At 35.0% G+C, this 19,088-nt stretch overlaps 2 protein-coding genes and 1 pseudogene across 3 annotated transcripts; 1 reads left to right on the top strand and 2 right to left on the bottom strand.

Moving 5' to 3' along the window:
- The first annotated feature begins 606 nt into the window (after nucleotides 1–606).
- LOC143629685 (transcription factor MYBC1 pseudogene) lies at nucleotides 607–1,784 on the top strand (annotated as a pseudogene). Its single transcript, XR_013153010.1, has 2 exons — nucleotides 607–1,501; nucleotides 1,591–1,784. The product of XR_013153010.1 is annotated as a transcription factor MYBC1 pseudogene (transcript).
- A 1,380-nt stretch (nucleotides 1,785–3,164) lies between these two features.
- Nucleotides 3,165–6,650, bottom strand: LOC143629764 (putative methyltransferase PMT6). The gene is made up of 7 exons (XM_077098945.1): nucleotides 6,357–6,650; nucleotides 5,711–6,125; nucleotides 5,330–5,619; nucleotides 4,038–4,424; nucleotides 3,690–3,936; nucleotides 3,465–3,603; nucleotides 3,165–3,373 (listed from the first exon to the last, which is right to left on the bottom strand). Exons 1-7 carry the CDS (start codon nucleotides 6,526–6,528, stop codon nucleotides 3,215–3,217), a joined length of 1,809 nt encoding a protein of 602 aa, XP_076955060.1. The 5' UTR covers nucleotides 6,529–6,650; the 3' UTR covers nucleotides 3,165–3,214.
- Nucleotides 6,651–14,986: 8,336 nt separating this feature from the next.
- LOC143629683 (uncharacterized) lies at nucleotides 14,987–16,204 on the bottom strand. Its single transcript, XM_077098893.1, has 2 exons — nucleotides 15,564–16,204; nucleotides 14,987–15,449 (listed from the first exon to the last, which is right to left on the bottom strand). Exons 1-2 carry the CDS (start codon nucleotides 15,687–15,689, stop codon nucleotides 15,144–15,146), a joined length of 432 nt encoding a protein of 143 aa, XP_076955008.1. The 5' UTR covers nucleotides 15,690–16,204; the 3' UTR covers nucleotides 14,987–15,143.
- Between the last annotated feature and the right edge of the window lie 2,884 nt (nucleotides 16,205–19,088).

Genomic DNA, 19,088 nt, shown 5'->3' with positions numbered 1-19,088 from the left:
TTTTCAATATAAGCTTTTAAAAACTGTTTTGATTAGGCTTATATGTTGGGGAAAACCAAAATGACTAAAAATAACACTTTTTTAAAGAAATGTAATAAGTTTTGAGGGCTAGAGGTGTGCAATAGGTAAATCAAACTCATTAAGTTAATAAGTTATAGATTCGTAACTTTTCAAAATCCTTTTATTTTGCCTTCTCTATAATTTAAAATACATAAAGACCTTATGGTTTGCCAAACACCTTATACATCTTATTAACTTTTTAAAAAATTTATAAATTAATAAAAATAAGAATCCCAAACACTCTCTCAACTTGATACTAAGACCGGAGACCATATCTAACCATTAACCAATAGCAAATAACGAAAAACAAGAAATCCATTTGATTTTGTATTATCCTATCCTATAGTATAGTTTTATCAAATAATAAAAGTTATCTTTCTTGACTTTATGATATTATTATGATTCCATGTTTGAAACGACAGTTACCAGATCTCACATAATTGCTCTTATAAAAATAGAAATAATAAGGTAAGAGAATATGACAAGTTATTATAACCAAAATCCACCTCGAACCCCCCTCCTCTCTATCTCTACTGCCTGCAACCCCACTCTCTCTCTCATCATATAATAATAATAATAATAATAATATCATCAATCACAACCTTAAAACCCACCCAAATCTTGATTTTCAATTTCAACTCAATCAAACATGAAAGAAGACGGATCCAGTTGGTTCTCCCAGTGGGACTCCAACTCCCTAAACCCGAAGAACTCATTCCCTTATCCCAAACCCTAATCACACCCGATCTCGCTGCTGCTTTCGATATCTGGAACCCTAATAATAATATCAATAATATTCAACAACAACAACCCTTATCCCAAACCCCTTCCTCTCACCCAATTCCGCCGAATTCGACTCGTCTGAGCTCGGCGGCGACGAGCCAGCTCGAACCCTTAAACGACCCCGTTTAGTCTGGACCCACAGCTTCACAAGCGGTTCGTGGACGCCGTGGCTCAATTGGGCATCAAACACGCGGTTCCCAAAACAATAATGCAGCTCATGAGTGTTGACGGGTTGACCCGAGAAAACGTGGCCAGTCATCTGCAAAAGTATCGGCTTTATCTAAAACGGATGCAGGGGTTGTCGTCCGGTGGGAACGGTGGAGGCGGGTTTGGGTCGGGTGGGGATTCGGCCACTGATCGGTTGTTTGCGAGTTCGCCGGTGCCCCCGCATTTCCTGCACCAGTCGATTCCGGGGTCGGATAGTTTTTTGCCGTATATGCCCGTGGCGGCGCTTCAGCAACAGCAGCAGCAGCATCACCAGCAGATGGCGGCTCATCAGTTCCAGAGGCAGTTTGGGTCGACGTTTTTGAGTAGGCAGCCGGGGCAGGCGGTGCATATGGTGGGGACCCCGGTGCGGAATGGTTATGTGGATGATCCGCAGCCTGCGAATGAGAAACGGGCGCTCACTTTGTTCCCGGTTGGGGATGATTGAATTTGGGTAATTTGTTGATTTTATTGTGTTTATGAAATTGGGCATAATAAGTTCTTAAAGGTTATTCGTTTTACTTGTGATTTAGGTTATTACAGTAGATGCTGCAATGACGATTTGAGGCGTTCTTATTGGACTGAGATGACCTTGTTGATGATCAGGAAGGCGAGTGATGATGATACATATGAAGATGTGAAAAGATGATGCTTGTTGCCTTGTGTAAATTTTGGGTTTCTGTAGACAATTTGGAACTCATCTTTGAGGTTATAATTACAATAAAAATATTACATACCAGTATTATGTTATGTTATGTTAATATCTGACCAGGATCAAGTATGATCAAGATTTATCCTTTGCTTTTATCGGCATCCAAAAGATCTGAATACTTGATTCCTCTTGTTGAAGAGCATGAAAACTGAAATGATTTACAAGTAATATGTTCTTGTATGATCAAATTTTGGGTTAATGTACTCTCTTTGGAACTGATCTATGTTAAAATATGTAACCTGGGTCAAGATATGATAGAGAAAGATTAACTGGTAAGAGAGAAAGTATAGTCCTTCCAAGTAGTTAACATTAACATCAACTAACTAATCTGTTAGTTGGTTATTACTAGTGTGGTCCTTTAGAAAGTAGCAAAGCACAAAACACACTCTTGACCGTAAGGATATAACTACACTTAAGTTGTATTGACATCCACTGTTGGACATTGCAGCCATAACTTTCATTGTATTGGCATTGAAACTTCAAAATCAACTTTTCATCCACAAAATTATAAGTAGAACGAGAATCTGCTAGAATATGTAAACTTCTAGTTTTAGTACCTACAACCTTTATATTTGAAAAGGATGGTATGTATTGATAGGTGTGGTTCCTGACAATTCTGGTTGTCCACATCCTCTGTTATTTCATCTTCTTTTTCATCCAACTCAACTGAAAACAATTGTTTATTCTTACATTTGTGTCCTGACATAAAATATTAATTAGGACACCAAAAATATTCCCCCTCGTTATCTTATCAACTTCTTTAGTAGATAGCCTTTCCGGAGTAATATTACGACAAATCCCATAAGTATGAGTACGTGATAATGGCAACTGGGTATCATTCATCGTTGCAGCAATCCTGTTGGAACTATAATGGTTGGAGGCATAACTATACGTGTGGTTGAAACAGTCATGTTTGAATTAAGAGATTGTTAACTGAGAATTGTTGAGTTTGCGTTATCTTGCAATTTTGCATAGGCATGTGTCTCAAAAGTCTTTGGTCTACAATGGCATAAGATTCACAGATGGTTGATACAAAGTTGTTTAGAGAGTTGTCAAGTTTTTGTTATCAAGTCGTTAATATCAACCAACTAATCTGTTAGTTAACTATTGTAATATAGTCATTTAGAATCTAGGAAGTACAAAACACACCAACTACTTATTAGCTGTCAAGATTCAACCTTTGCACTTATCAACATTCAAAAGATCTTAAATACTTGTTCAGACGCACGAGTACATGAGGGATCTTAAGTAGGGAACGTTGATGGCTATCCAAGGAGCAACAACTCAAGCTTAATGCCCTTGTTAAAAAACATGAAATAATGACAAATGACAAGTTCTTGTGTGACCAAAGTGAGATTTACACTAGATATCCATAAATAAAAGTGATTACATTGTTATACATAAGATATACAATTAACAAACAAAATCGATCAAGTCTGTGCGTATAGATAAATATTAAACGATCGCCCAAAACTTCTTTTGGCAAATCAAAACCGGTTCTGAGCCCCCTTGTCCATTTTCTAGTGCATGTGACGTAACATCCCAAAGAAACTTTGGTCCAAGATCCCTTATTCTTGATAGAACAGATTCATCGTCTCTAATAATCACAAAACCCTGTGTAAACAAGGTCCCAAAGTGTTTATCCTTTCATAGTAAAAGGTAATTTTAACAAGAAAAACTTCCAAAACAGGAAATAAAAGGTTACCTGAGGTCGTATAAGACGGTCCATCTCGAGCATGATATCCTCCAACAAGCAACCACCATCTTGGTTTATATAATGAGTCAAAAGATGACTCGCGTGCAACAAATCATATGTGCGTGGATATGATGAAAATGGTTCACACCTACACATGATAGCATAAAACCGTTTCCCGTTTATTATTATAAACAATTATGGTGGTAAATTATATGTAGCTTTCTTTTCACTCACCAGTCATGAAAAGTGCCAACTAGGCCCCGAGAATAGATAGCAGATAAAGTATCGTTCATTGTAGCAGGGACCACATTCATTACCCAAGCAGGCCAAGTATCAAAAGCAACTGCAAATCCACCATAAAGGGCATTCATGTCCATAACATTTCTAATCGATGCCTCGTCAGCATTCATCAACCTCCAGTAATCACGAACTTGATCTTGCCAATAAAGCGTATCTTTTAGAAACATTTCTTGAGTGACACCTACAACCAACATAATATGTTTCATATATCATAAGGGTGTTTGAATACGCGTTTTTAAAATGATTATGCAATATTAAATTATCAATAAGATAATCACAAACCTATATTACTGAGAGTTTCTAGATAAACCGAATGACGATGCGGAAAAGGAGGTAGCTTTTGTGACTCAGAACTTCTGGTAACAGGTGTAACGCAGTTCCTCAATGGTGTTTTCCAAGAGGGTTTATTAATATCATTGACAGAATCACATATATTCACAAGCTTTTTCTCTGCATTGTCTTCAAGACAAGATTGACTCGCGTCTTTTATCCATATTGCTGTTTGAACTTTCCTAGCAATAAGCTTCCAGCACATTCCGGAAGTTATATTCACAAGTTTCTCCCAAATCAATGGAAAATCTTTGTCCTTTCTGTAAGCTGGAGGAGCTGAATATACAAAATAACCATTTGGTCGAAGCAGTCGGTTTACTTCTTTCAAAAGAATCCCATCTGCAAATATTATTCAAAAAATAAATTTAAGGATTTTAAATTTGATAAATATACTGGTTAAAACATCGGGGTCTAATGCAAATTATTAGTGTGCATGAAACCGAAAAATGAACCCAAACAAAAATGGCGGTTTGGTTTTATGTTTTTTGTAAAAACCAAATTCTCGGTTCGGTTTCGATTTTGCATGTAATTTAAAATCAAACTGAATGTATGGATTTCGTTCTTAATTTTGAATGTTAAGTAATTTATAAGAATTTACTAACTAGTGTAACATATATATTTTAGCCCAAATGTATAATAATCAGTTAATCATTAATCAACAAAAGACCCAAAATCATCGTTATTAGCTAATTTCTTGTCAGGACCAAAAATTTCAAGCACAAATGGTAAAACCGAAACAGACCCAAACCGAAAAATCAAAACCAAACCCAAACAAAAACCGACGGTTTGTTTTTATGTTTTCGTAGAAAAACAAAATTTCGTTAAGTTTCGGTTTTGCATGTAAATTAAAACTAAAAAACCAAACAGAACCAAATGTATGGATTTTCATTTTTAGATCAAAATAATACGTAATTAATAAGAATTTAATAAATAGTGCAACCCAAATACTTTAGTCTCAATGTCTAATAATCATTTTTGACTAGTTAACAAAAAATTGAGGCCCAATTCATTATTTTTGGCCAATTTTTTTTCAGCACAAAAATTTAAGCCCAAAATGGTATAACAGAAAATACCAAAACCAAACAGTTTTTAAAAAACTAAAAAACCGAACTTTCGACCAATACATTATTTTTGGCCAAATTTTTTTCCGGCCCAAAAAGAGCCAAAACCGAATGACTTTCAAAAACTCAAACCGAATTCGGTTTTGGGTTCAAATTGAGCCCAAACTGACCCCTATATATTACCATTTTCATGCCAATCAACACGGCATCTTGAACAGTGGACCATTTCAAACGAGTTACTCGGGTAAGGTAACTGTTTTGTAGCTAAAGCAGATATCATAGCACCGATTCCACGTTCTAAAGCAAACTGAATTTGATTTTCATGACCATCTTTTGGAGCAAACGACATGGTCTGTATATTTAATGGTAAAAGATAAGCAGAGAAACTTGCAACCCCACAACCGACATCAAGAACTTGATAAACCCCAGATGAACGAAGATCACCTGTCTCGTTGGTAGTCATGTTCCCTAATCTGCATAGATCAACCACCGATTAATCAAATTCAAATTATGCATATTAACATCTGCAGATCATAAACTTAATTAAAAAACCATAGAAAGTACCTCTCAATATATTCAGTAGCACCGTGTTTAAAATGTGTACCACCCCCCGGAAACCACCACAGCTGACCTTTCTCATGCACCCAATTTTGCCCGCCTTTGACTTCAGCAAGATGTGTATGATTCACATTACTCCTCCAGACATAGTCTCTACTAGTCGGCCACCTCACCGGTATTTTATAATCATTCGGTGGCGGTATCAAGCAAAACAACCGTCTTTCCAACGGAGGACAATGTCTTTCCAAATCCTCTCTCTTGGAAAGATCCAACTTTGGTAGTAACTCATTAATATATGAATGATCATGACATGGAATATGCTCATTGAACTCTATAGGGCATATGTTCATCCCGGTTTCAGGAATCACAACTGGCGACTGTCGGTAAGTAAGAGCAACTCTATTACTAAATGCAGCATTGCCTGCAAGCATATAATATTAATCAGTACTGCAAAAGTTTGAATCTTTTACTGAATCTTGTAACCCTAAAGAAACCTAAATAAAGTTTGAATCTTTTAAATTGGATGTCACAGAAAATCAGATCTACAGATGGTTTAAGCTAACAAAGAGAAACATTATGTTGAAGAAACATCATGGTAGAAACAAAAACCTAGTATTAATCGAAACCTTAAAGTAATTGGTAAAAAGGGTACCTGGTGAATTGGATGATGAAGAATTGGAGGTGGACTGGTATACGTAAAGGGATGATTTCCGGCCAAAAAAGGTTCCGGTGTAGAATGAAGCAATGATGAGTAGGAGAAAGAGTAATATGGTTTGGCCTGACACCAAATCAAGGGCTGATTTGGACAATGAAAGCCTACCCATTTGTTAATTGGAATTGGAATGCAAATGGTTTAAAGTTTGAATTGGGATCTGGACGAGTCCGGTTAGTAAGTCATCGGAATATATGTCGGAATCAGAAGAAGTGGTGTCGGCGTCACTTAAAACTAAAACTATCTGATTGGGTGCAGATCCGATTATAATGAAAAAGAAGATAACATAGACAACTTTTTTTTTTCCGATTTCGCAGTTAAGGATATATCACACTCTTCGGTCCAGCAGAAGAATAAGCCCTGTCACCTTACTCGGGCCAGACTATGTTGACATAATCAGGATCCACGCTGGCATCCGAGTTTGGCTTGGCCGTTCCCGGTAACACCTAGTTGGCTCACCCCGCCCGAAGGCACGACAGGTTTTTTTGCTCTGGAAAAATCCGGTCGGAATCAGAACTCGAGCTTGGGACATCCGGGTCATCATCCATCATGTTCCTAGCCATTAGAGCAAGCTCCACTGGTTCATAGACAACTTTTAAAATAATATATTTTTATCTTATAACTTTATTTATTTATACTAGTAGAAACTGATACGATATTGCGACAAAGACAATACTATTAAAAATGAAAGTTGGTTATGTTCACCAACTTTGGTCTCAAAGACCAAAATTCGTTTTGAACACCAAATTTGTATCATTGCACTATCTATTTCTTCATTTGGTCTAAATGAATCTTATAATTACTTAAAATGTCTTGATGACATCATAATCCTCAACAAAAATTTCATGAATTCATGCATCATACTTTGGACTAAACCTCAGTAGATTTTGAGATTTTTGTTTTTTTTTCTTAATTTTATATCTTTATGATACGATGGCATGTAACTAACTGGATAACAAGATGTGCTGCAACCCCATTTTGCATAGCAAAATTGATTCTACAGAAAACAAAGTTTTAAGATGTGTTGATTATTTACAAACCAATCATTTAGACATCTAAAACTAAAAATGAGTAGCACATGATTATGTGTTATAACGTGTAGGTGCTGCAATTCAACTTTAGACCTTGCTTTTGTGATACAACATTAAAACTACAAGACATGATAAAAATTTCAAAATGATGTAAAGGCAAATCCACTCTGTTAATCCTGGTTTAATTCACAAATCACAATTAGAACATCTTATTCTTGGTGCTTATGCATGTTAGTTCTAACTTCTAAACACATTAGTGATTAATATTAAATAGGGAGAATTCTCAAAATGACCTTAAAAGAGAGAAAAAAAAGGTTCAAAATATTCAACTTTCTCAAAATGAGCCAAGAAATTTGGACTGAGCCGACACAATGGAAAATGTTTCGACGAGATCGCTGAACCATTTAAAAGGTGACACGTGGCCAAAAGCTGATAAGGCCGACCATATTTTTGAAAATCGTGGGGTGTTTTTCATTAAATCTTTTGGTAAAAAACAGTCTCCCCAGACGTTTTTTTTATGTTTCTTACCTAGTCCGTACAAATTCTTTTTTTTTAGAAAAGAGTTTTTTTAATTGCATCTGCCAAAACGCATTTTAAATGAATTTGTTCCAAGGAGATCATATTTTCATCATGTCTGTATGGTAAAAACAAATGTCATGTTCTTATATCTTCTTATCATTTCATCTTCTAAAATGTTCACAAACTCCGATCCGTTCTTATATCTTCTTATCATTTCATCTCCCTTAATCCGATCTGTTTTTCTTAATGAAATTTAAGAGGGGAGATCGAGTGGAGGTTGTTGACATGGGTCATTGGTTTATTGGTTCGTACTACAATGTTATCAAATTCCATTGTAAGAAGATAACAATGGAAGAAGATGAAGATGATGAAGAAGAAATCAGGGATAATCACAATTGTTAGTAATAATTAATAGTTTGATTTAAGAAAGTGGGGTTCACGTGAAACTTAATTGGAAATATAGTTGGAGTGGACGGAATATATTTAAATTCTGTCGGTCTAGACGAAATAACAAAAATCCTATCGGTCTAGACGGGATTTAAACTTTCAAAACTTATAAGAACAAAAGATTAAAATATGATCTCCTTGGAACAAATTCATTTAAAATGCGTCTTGGCAGACGCAATTTAAAAAACTCTTTTCTAAAAAATAAATAGAATTTGTACGGACCAGGTAAGAAAAATAAAAAAAAACCATATGGAAAAAATTTGTACGACACCCAATGTTGTAAAAGTATGATTACAAGGCCGAGTATTCGCTACAAGGTATGTCACCGAGGCGAGTTTCTATAAATCCACTTAGTTACTAAGAATCCGTCAAATGTGGTCAACCTCAGACAGAATCACATCTTATCGGTGAACTTGGGCCGATTTTGACTCAAAAAATAAACATAATTGTTATTTCAATAATATTAAAGAACAAATATGTACTCGAAAATATGGGCAGCCTTGTCAGCTTGTTGCCATGTGTCACCTTTTAAATGGTTCAGCGATCTCGTTGAAACGCTTTCCAATGTGTCGACTTAGTACAAATTATTTGGGTCATTTTGGGAAAGTCGAATATTTTTGGGCCTTTTTTCTCTCTTCTCAAAAGGGCAGTTTTGGGAATTTTTCCTATTAAATAAGTTATACAATGGCTTAGGATCCTCTCACACCACTTATAATCGTCACACACCACTTTTTTTCCTATACAGATCGTATAGGGCTATACGGTCGTATAGCAGCTGAATCGTGTCAGCTTGTGTCTGATGTTGTTGGCCATCCTTTATGGTGCCTCGTATAGGCTTATACGGTCGGCATTTTTTTTGAAAATTTATTTTGATATATTATCTGACTTGCAATATATTTTTTTAGTAATTTTTAATGTTCTCATTTTCGACCCTTTCATGTGTTATTTCACTTATATAAAATTATGTTTTATATTGAAAAGTTGAATGATATAATATTTTAGAATATAATAAATTGTTTTTTAATAATAACATAACACGTTTGGCTAAGTAATTTGTAGTTGTACCCCATGAACATTCGTTTAAGATTATATTATGTTACACTTTATAATAGTCCATACACAATAATCAATCAATGATTAAGCAAACAAGAAAACATTTGACCAAAACATACTGATAAATATCTGGTCCACATATATTAACATAAAAGTGCACCCCCAAAATACATCATGTTTCAAACACATAATCCACATACATATAAGCAACTTGTTCACCCTAAAATACATCAAGTTTTAAACGTGGTCGTATAGCACTATACGGCTCGTATAGTCGTTTTCCGGCAGCGATTAACAGTGGTCAAAAGACAGTCTGAATTTCTGCAAATGTTTTTTATACGGTCGTATAGCCATGTACGACTATATAGGTTATATGGTTTGTCATGGAGCAATACGAGCCATTTAATGCCTATACGGCTCGTATAGGCTGCAAAAAAGTTATTTTTGTCCCCTTGTCAGTCATTCGTACCCTATACAGCCGTATAAGCATATACGAGCCATATAGACATGTGAGGATGGTGTATGAGAATCACATCCCTATACAATAATGTGAATACACGTTTGACTTTTATTCTTAGTCAAACTAACATGACATTCAAATCGACCCAAAAGTGTATCAAGTTTAAACAAATTACTTTTCATAAACAATGTCATTCTTTGTAACATATCAAAATAGAGAGGTAATGCAAAAATCGGACTCAAAAAACACGAAATAATGTACAAAAGCCAAATCAAATTTAACCGGACAATTTACACTTGGGCTTTCTTCTTCTGCTTATTGAGAGGAACCAACTTTCCTGGCAATGAGTCACTAGAAATCTTGACCTTCTTGTAATTACCCTTCAACTTCTCAACAGTGATCGTCGACTTATGCGGCTTACTATCGTATTCCTTAGCGTCGGCAAGAGGAACAGTTGGATGGTCTCTTATGGTGTCAAGGAAATCTGTAGGGAAGAAGTAGAATTGTTGCAGGCCAGCCATTAATTGTTGATCGAAATTGTTGTTTAGAATTTGTATTTATTATTATTGTGGATGAATAAAAGTATTTGTAGGGCTTGTTCCTTGTGTACCACGCAGAAGTAACGGCTTTAATATTCTTCTTCTAGTGGCTTTTGTTTAGACCGCCCTTTGGCTTCTAGAATATTCAAACGTACGTGTTTCATACTTTTTTTTTAGATTATTAACATTTTTATTATCTTCTCTTATATATTGATGATGATAAAATTGTAACTTTATTTTAAAAATGATAAGCTACTGGCTTCCAAAATAGTTTCTAACCCATATTTAGAAAAATAAAAATCCACCATTTCTACAATGATTTTAGAATAAAAGTTCCCTCGTTAAAAAATTAAAATAACTACTGAAGCCATAAACGAATGAAACCAAATAATCAAACTAATATATATGTAGCTAAACTGAACATACAATAAACCGTTTAGTTAATCATGTGTTGTGGTTGATGTTGGTTAACAAAAATTACCACCACATAACTATCACATATATAGACGGAAGGGCTTTAACTAATCAACTTAAAAAACAAGTGTCATGGAGTGGTTTAGTTAACCAAGGGATTAAAAAAGGGTGATTAGTTGAAATGAGGGTAAACCCTTCCGATTGGCGACTTACCATGGTCGGGTAAGGTTATAATTCATGGGCTAACCAATATGTAGCCAAATATATCAAAGTTAATCTAGTAACAATATATTTTAAGAAACATTTTGGTATGAGATTGTTTACTTTGTTAGAACTTAGGCCATGTGGTATACATTCACGTTCCTTAATTCTAAGTAGGCACCACATCACCTACTTTACCTTATTTCACTCCACCTCACCCTAAAGGAAATTGTTTAACCCCTTTTTACCTTATAACTGGTCAGTTTTGGTTAATATCTTAGCACCCATAGGACCTAACATAAGGTCCGGGGTATCCCTTAATGCCCAGAGCGTTAAAGCTGAGTTGACAAGGGTTAACGTGTTGCATACACTTTCTACATGGGTTAAGGGGCGTTAAATGCAAGGTGAGTTAAAATGTTAATAGAGTTTAAAATCCACTACACAGGAAATGAAATGGATGAAAAGATAGAGGTGAGTGTGTTCCCAAGTTTTTTTATGGAAAGAAAGGAATGAAAAGTTAAAAACTTGTGTTCCTAGGTTTCATTTAAGGGGAGAAAAGAAAGGAAAAGTGGAGGAAATGTGATGTTTTAAAGGATGAAAGTTTTCTTTCCAAAATGAAAAGAATTAGATGGAAATAAAAAGAAAAGAGACATGATGTCTGAAAGGAAAGGAAAAGAAAGTTTATCTTTTTCTTTCCTTTCTTTTCTTTGTTAAGTTAACTTGGGAAAACGGTGATGCAATATTGATTCTTAAATTATTGCGTTTATGTGTGTAGTGGATTTTAAAGTCCATTAACATTTTAACTCACCTTACATTTAACGCCCCTTAACCCATGTAGAAAGTGTATGCAACATGTTAACCCATGTCAACTCAGCTTTAACGCTCTGGGCGTTAAGGTATACCCCGGACCTTATGTTAGGTCTTATGGGTGCTTAGATATTAACCAAAACTGACCGGTTATAACTTTAATTGATATTGAGGTGTTAGGTTATGGTTTGATTCAAGGCAATAAGTGAGAGGTAACTTTGTAATATTGTATACGGACCACTTTACTTATTATATCATCCTGTTGCATTACTAGAGTTGTGTATTCTGCAGTTAGAGTTGTACTGTTGTATTAGTATTAATATTCAATATTTAATTGTACTTTAGCTTATAAATAAATTTAATAAATAAATATTATTATGAGGTCAACTAGTCAAGATCCTTTAAATACCAAAAACTACTTCCAGAACTTTGCAAGCACTTTTCGTTTCGTAAGCGTTGGACGGTTTCCACTTTCCAGAATGTAGATTGTAAGTCAAAAGTCAGTTTTGTCATTATTTGACTTTGGTCGTTTGATGGTTTTTTGATAAAATAAATATTCTAAACGAGGGTTCCCATTCATGTCGGAAGTGATAAAAAGATTAGATATGTTAATAATAATTGTTTACATAACATCCAATAGAAGAAATTGTATTATCACATTAAAAAGTTCTTCTAACATTTTAAATAGCTTTTGTTTATATAAATCGAATCATTAATATAGCTAAAGTAACCAATGTACAAACTGTGGGCTTAAATAATCCCAACCCAAGCAGTATTTTCGATCAAGTTATATAACCGGGCTTCTAGACTAGTGGTTTCAAAGAGCGTACAAAGTGGTGTTCTTATTCGGTGAGGGTTTGAGTCTCACATTGAACAAAGATGTAGAATTATGAGTAGTATTATAATGGACGTGTGAGTTTGCGGTTCTAAAAAATAAAACTACATTATTAAAAGGATTTTTTGAGTTATTATTAGATCGTTTATTCACTCTATTGTTTTTGCATTTTCACCGGTCCACCATATGTGCATGCGGTTTTGGTACGCCTGGACTATAGAAACGTGGTTAAAACTAGAAAGTTGAATCTATACTATGTTTTTCTAAACCTGGAAAACTTAAGTTTTGTAAGTAAATGTTCGGCTAAGGTGACTTCAATTGACTAGACACACTTGCAATACCTATCTCAGCGCCGCCGGACCCAAGTTGCGGGTAAAATTTTCATATGTTATATATTGTTCGCGTATCTGAAACTTGAGTGAAACTGATTAATTAAACATTTTCAAAAAACAACATTACAAAATCCTAGATTAATCCCATTGACCTTTCTACGTCAAGTTGACCCAAATTATACTTGTTTTCATATGTTTTAGTAAATCCGAAGTGTTCGGTTTAGGTGCTTCCAAAAGGAATGATTTGTTGCAAAACAATTGCTACACATAGCGAACTCGTAATGTATTGATCATGAGGCTACAAAAGTATTAAGGATGTGTTATGTGTATGTTCAGCTCAGTTGTATAATTAATTTAGTCTGCAAAAACTTAAAAACCTCATACAAAACCGAGTCAAATTACATACATCCATGATACACTTGCTCACAGAAAAGATAATCCGACTTAAGGATATATTCATATAGCGACCCCTTTCTCGGATTTTGGAGAGATCATCTCAAAAGATTTAACAAGCAAAGCAACTTTCCTCTTCTGAGTTGGAGCTAGCTCAGCAACAACTTGTTGTAAAGCGTAATCAAGCATCCATTCATTCGAGTCTTTCTTCTCACCGGTTGTTTGACTCCTTAAAGACACAATCTCGGGTTCTGGTTCTGGTTCTGGTTCTGGCTCGGGTCCTAGCAAAACATGCCCACGCTTGTCGGGACCAAATTTGTTCTTCGCCTTTTCTAGCTCTATAATAAACCTCCTCATAAGCACAACTTTCTTTACATGACTCCACCCCTTTGGTTTATCATTTTTGGCACTAAACTGATCGTTATCTGCTTGATCCGGCTCTGTTTGATCATCCACTTGATTCGTTTCTGAATCGTCGTCTTCTGGAACAATAATCTTTTCAATAGCTTCTCGTACAATGTTTTTGATTTCAAGCATCTTTAAAGAAGATTGTTTCTCTTCTTGTAGTTGTTGTTCTATATTACCAGACACCATGTGGCGATGAATTAGTCGCCACATGCTCATTTGAGTCTCATTGTTGTTACCATCGACACCAAACATGATATCAGCGAGGTTTAAATCATCTCCACTGTTTGGTTGAAAACTAGGCTCGGACCTCGTTTTTGCATAGAACTCTATGGAATAATCAACATCTTTTTGCTTCCCGCTGTTCATTAGACACCTTTTTGTTTATCTTATCTTCTTTTTTCTTAACGGGCTGTTTATCCATGGGCCGAATTTGAGGATTTATGTTCTTTTGGTCCTTAGAAGAACGACGCTTTAGAAACGAAAACCGTTTAATTGGGGGCTCATGATGATGATGATGGCCATGAAGAGAACAATGTTCATATGAACAGAGTTTAGCCGGTGAAAGTGCCTCTTCAGATTCTTTTACACCCGCCTGAGGCTCAACCTGCTTGGGGAACTTTAAATCCTTTAGAGTAGAAGAAAATGTAGCTTTCTTTGAGGGTGAATCTTTGATATTAGAAGGCGCCTTTGATTCGGAAGACGATATGTTCTTTTTCCTTACAACTTTTAAGGATCTTAAACTATCGGATCTTGTGAACCTGGGCACGGGTTTCTGCACAGAGGGAAAGATATCAATGACAAACATATTAAACAATAGGCGACTCGAATTATTCACATAATGGAGGTAGAGATGATCTAAGAGATAGTTGACTTATAAATTACAATTGAACCAACTTGACAAAGGCAAACAGGTTAGAAACTGGTCCAAGTTAAAAAAATGGCTTAACTTGGACCATGTCTGGACTGGAGTTACGGGCTCTATAGATAGTTTGTCACAACTATCGGACCTGATTTCCAGCGTCTGAAGCCCATATTTCAAAATCAATTATTTTCTGCATTTAGAATGTATTGATTTATTTCTTTTTTTATTGTAACGCGTGAATCTTTGATCAATTCATAATTACTCACTCAATTTCAGTTCTGATCATTTAGTATTATATTAATTAATTTTCACTAAGAGGATTCTCTATATTTAATTTGATTCCAAGTCAAGCAATTTATTTACTCTTTTTATATACCAAATTACTATACCTACATCATCTAAAAAACCTGTTTCCAATTATTATTATTATCTTAAATTTGTACAAACTTTTAGACTTGCCTGGAGATCAGGTGATGCATTTGAGGATTCAACCGGAGACGGGTGGCGTGTGGCAGCCGGATCATCATTCGTCGACTGCGACTGTAGTCTTCTCCTAGACAGTCGGATGCTCCCAGAAGCAACAACTTTTGGTGAACTCAACTTATCAAGTGTTTTCCTTTGATGGTTTCCTCTTTCAATCCCACTGCTATATCGACTAGTCGAAGAAGTTCCACTAGATGTCGAACCATGCACCGACGAACTGAATGAAGTAACCTCTGAATCACTATCTCCCTGCCAGATAATCAAACACCATCATGACACCATAAACCAGTTCTTTCCATTTGATATCTTAAATCCATTATGAATTTATGTTCAAAAATATTTAAAGATTAATGAAAAAAAAACCTGAATACTTGTTTTTCTGAAACTGGAATTGGTTTTTGATGAATCAGGTGAAGGCTTATGCAGTTTTGGTTTATTATTTTCCCATGTTCTTCTAACACCCTTTGTTAAAGTTGAGCCGATTGCCATTTCTAGACAGTTCGGATGAATTTGAGACGAACCCGCCTTTAAATCATGAAGGACGACTGGAACCCGATCCAAGAAACCCGAAAAGATTTCATGTGGTGCTTGGAGTGATGAAGATTGGTTGAGTTGAATAAATGGTGATTTGTAGCAGTAGGATGAATATGAGGATTGAATTGGTATTCGTAAATGGTGTGCCGAAATAGACGGTGTGATTGGATTGTATGTTATAGAATGTGTTGCATGTGGACTTGGTAAACAATGGCTTTATTTCGCATGGTATTATTTTTTAAAGATTCCGTTTCTAAAGTGGTTGGATTTATTATTATTATATTATTATTTATCTCTACTTGAAATTATTAGATCATAAAGGGTGTGACAAGGGATTATGAAGCAACAATTAAAGCATTTTCTTTTTGGTGTTAAAATCATGACTAAAAAGGCAAAATATTAAGTGGTAAGATTTATATGTACCTTTTGAAATTATTAGAAACACAATTTTAATCCTATGTGACATAAATATATAAGATCATAAGAGAATCATACACGGAAGTGACGTTGGATGATGATTAAGTTTGCATTTAGAACGATTTGACCTTTATTATATTTTCTTAAATTTTCACATCAAATGGTTTCTTGTCATAAACGGTGTCAAGTATTCAACTTTATAATGTTATCTCTCTACATTACAACAAAAGCATGTCCAATATTTAAAATTTAAGTCATCTGGCTAACTTTTCTAACCTATTGTGGTATTCAGGCTCCTCACAACTGAGCACGAAACCTTGTCGGTGATCAAGTCACTTCTTTTGTTTACGAAATCTAGTTGTTCATTCACCAAGGGTAGAACCATCCGCCACACAGTAGCGTTGTTCTTCTTCTTCCTCCACTATGTCTGTCATCATGCCAAAACAAGACAATATGGGGCAGACGACCATCCGCCCATGATAAATTAATCGATTGTTTAAAGCACGTCTCCCCATTTATGCTTATGCTTTTATAAAAAAAGGTTTGACCGAGTTATCAATATGCTATTTGTGATCTGATAAACTAATATATGTTTAGTACAAATTCTAGTTGGCTTGAATCCATCCATTTTAACTTTTGTGTTTTTAGTCCTACGATATGTGCAATCTCTTTGATTTTACTATTTCTATTAAAGTACATTTGGTCATATAAACCAGGGGCGGATCCAGTGTTCGGTCAGGGGGAGCATTTGCACCCACTCAAGTCCATAGTTTCGTTTATAATTTTGTACTATACTAGGTCTAAAGACCCAAGTGACCCATAAAAAAAATTTAGTGACCCATAAAAAATTTAGTGCCCCAAACTTATTTTAAGTCAAAAATTTTAAGCTCAAATTTAATTTTGTTATTATGAACAATAACAATTAAACCCATATTAGTTAATTGTTCAACCACTTTTATTGAAAATTTGGAATTGGTTGAAGACGAACATATTAGGGTGGTGGCAGCTTCACATGTGACATCTCAAGTTAGATTTATTTTGTAAATTGTGATTTCGAATTCTTGATTTTATTCTAATATAAAATAATCATTCATGATTCCATGGTTTATCACTTGTTAATTTATTTCTTTTGTATTTGAATTCTGCAACTGCAAGTCCAGTAACCAATTTCGATCTTCTATTTAAAAAATATAATGCCCTTTTCTTCAAATTCAAAAGGCATGTGATCTTTGTTGTCTTATGGTGAATGATTATTTGGTTTACCTTTGTATGCGTATTTTGTTTAATGTAAATTTTTTACTCGACTCTTTCGGTTTGACCCGACCTATTTTGATTTGATTTGTTTTAGTTTGAATTGACGAGTTCTAGGTTGAACTTTTTTTGCACCCACTGGTTAAATTTTCTGGATCCGCCACTGATATAAACCAGAATAGTAAAATGCTGAGAGAGAAATAAGACAATTGTATCATGCTAACTCAAAAGAGGTTTTCAAACATTTTATTCTTAGTTTCCTTCTTTTTGTTCAATCTCTTGGTTTGATTTGATTTGATTGACCGGGTAATACATGTTTGATTGGGTAGCCATTTGTTAATATGTATTTCAAGATTTGACGATTTCTTTTTTGCATGTATGTTTTTGTTTGAATCCTGTACTTTTATGGATTAACCTCAAATCATCCTTCATATTAATAAAGACTTCATTGGCCTGCAAAACCTGTGTATAGTTAAAACACTAATAATTTACGTTGTTTTCTCGAGTTTTGTTAACAAGAGAAAGGGAAAGAAAGTTTTCATTTCCTTTCCATTCTTTTCCATTTCTTCTTCTTTCCCTTTTTCCTTTCTTTTCTTTTCAATTCTTTCCAATTGGAAAGAAAGATTTTTCCATACTTTTCTTCTTTGTTTTCCTCACTTTCCTTTCATTTCCATCCTTAAATGAATATTGGGAACACAACTTAAGTTTTCTTTCCTTCCAAAAAAACTTGGGAACACACCAATTCCTTTTTTTCTTTTCCTTTCTTTCCTTTAATGAGACTAGGGAACACAGTCAGTGTTGGGCAAGTTATTAATAAACTTTCGTTCGTTAGACTTTTGCCATAAAACTTTTTATATGTACTTTTTTATCCCCTTAACTTTATTTACAAATTTTGGTTCGTTAGATTTTTGCCACATAAGTTTCACATAGTTAATTTTGGCCCTCAACGTTCGTTTCACATTTTGGCCCCCCAACTTTTGTAATAAAACTTTTGCCACAAAAATTAACGAATGAAACGGATATCGGCCGACTTCCTGCCTCATACCCCCGCAACGAATGACAGCTTTCGAACATGCAATGCATTTAACCCACTCAACCACAGCGCGCGAGTAGAACTTCTTATAAATAAAAGTGAACTTTTGACATTTAATACGAAGTTAGAAAATTATTCAATCAAATTTAATGAAAATAAGTTTAAACAATTAAAACACTAACAATTTAGGTATCTCCCCTATGCTGAATTTTCTGAAACCTTTGTTTTGAAGTCTAATTTATGGGTTGAGAGTTTTTTCAGCGGCTAAAGCTATCTAGTATAGGTAAGGGAGCATCACACGTGATGCGTACATGGCTCATGTGAACTCATTGAAACACTGCGCCCCCTGTCTTCGTGCAGATGACCATGGTCACACGGGTCATTTGCCCCCTTAAGCAATCACATTTTTTTTTCTTTTTTATATGTTTTAATATAAATAAATGGAATTGCAAAGTATGATGGAAAACGAGGTATAGCATGGTTTGAGTGGTAATGTTCAATAATGATAGAAAAACTGAGGTGACATTGATATGATAAATGATGAAAAATGAGAACAATGAGCCATAACGCATAGCATAGCCTAGGGGTGTGCACGGTTCGGTTCGGTTATTAGCATTAACCCAACCTAACCGATCGGTTATCGGTTCGGTTCG

Source organism: Bidens hawaiensis, unplaced genomic scaffold (genome assembly GCF_021521415.1).
Source record: "Bidens hawaiensis isolate Kalapana, Puna unplaced genomic scaffold, B.hawaiensis_p1.1 tig00005453_1, whole genome shotgun sequence".
NCBI classification, from domain to species: Eukaryota; Viridiplantae; Streptophyta; class Magnoliopsida; order Asterales; family Asteraceae; genus Bidens; species Bidens hawaiensis.
The sequence above is the reverse complement of the archived record's forward strand: the minus strand, read 5'-3'. Positions and strand labels throughout refer to the sequence as shown.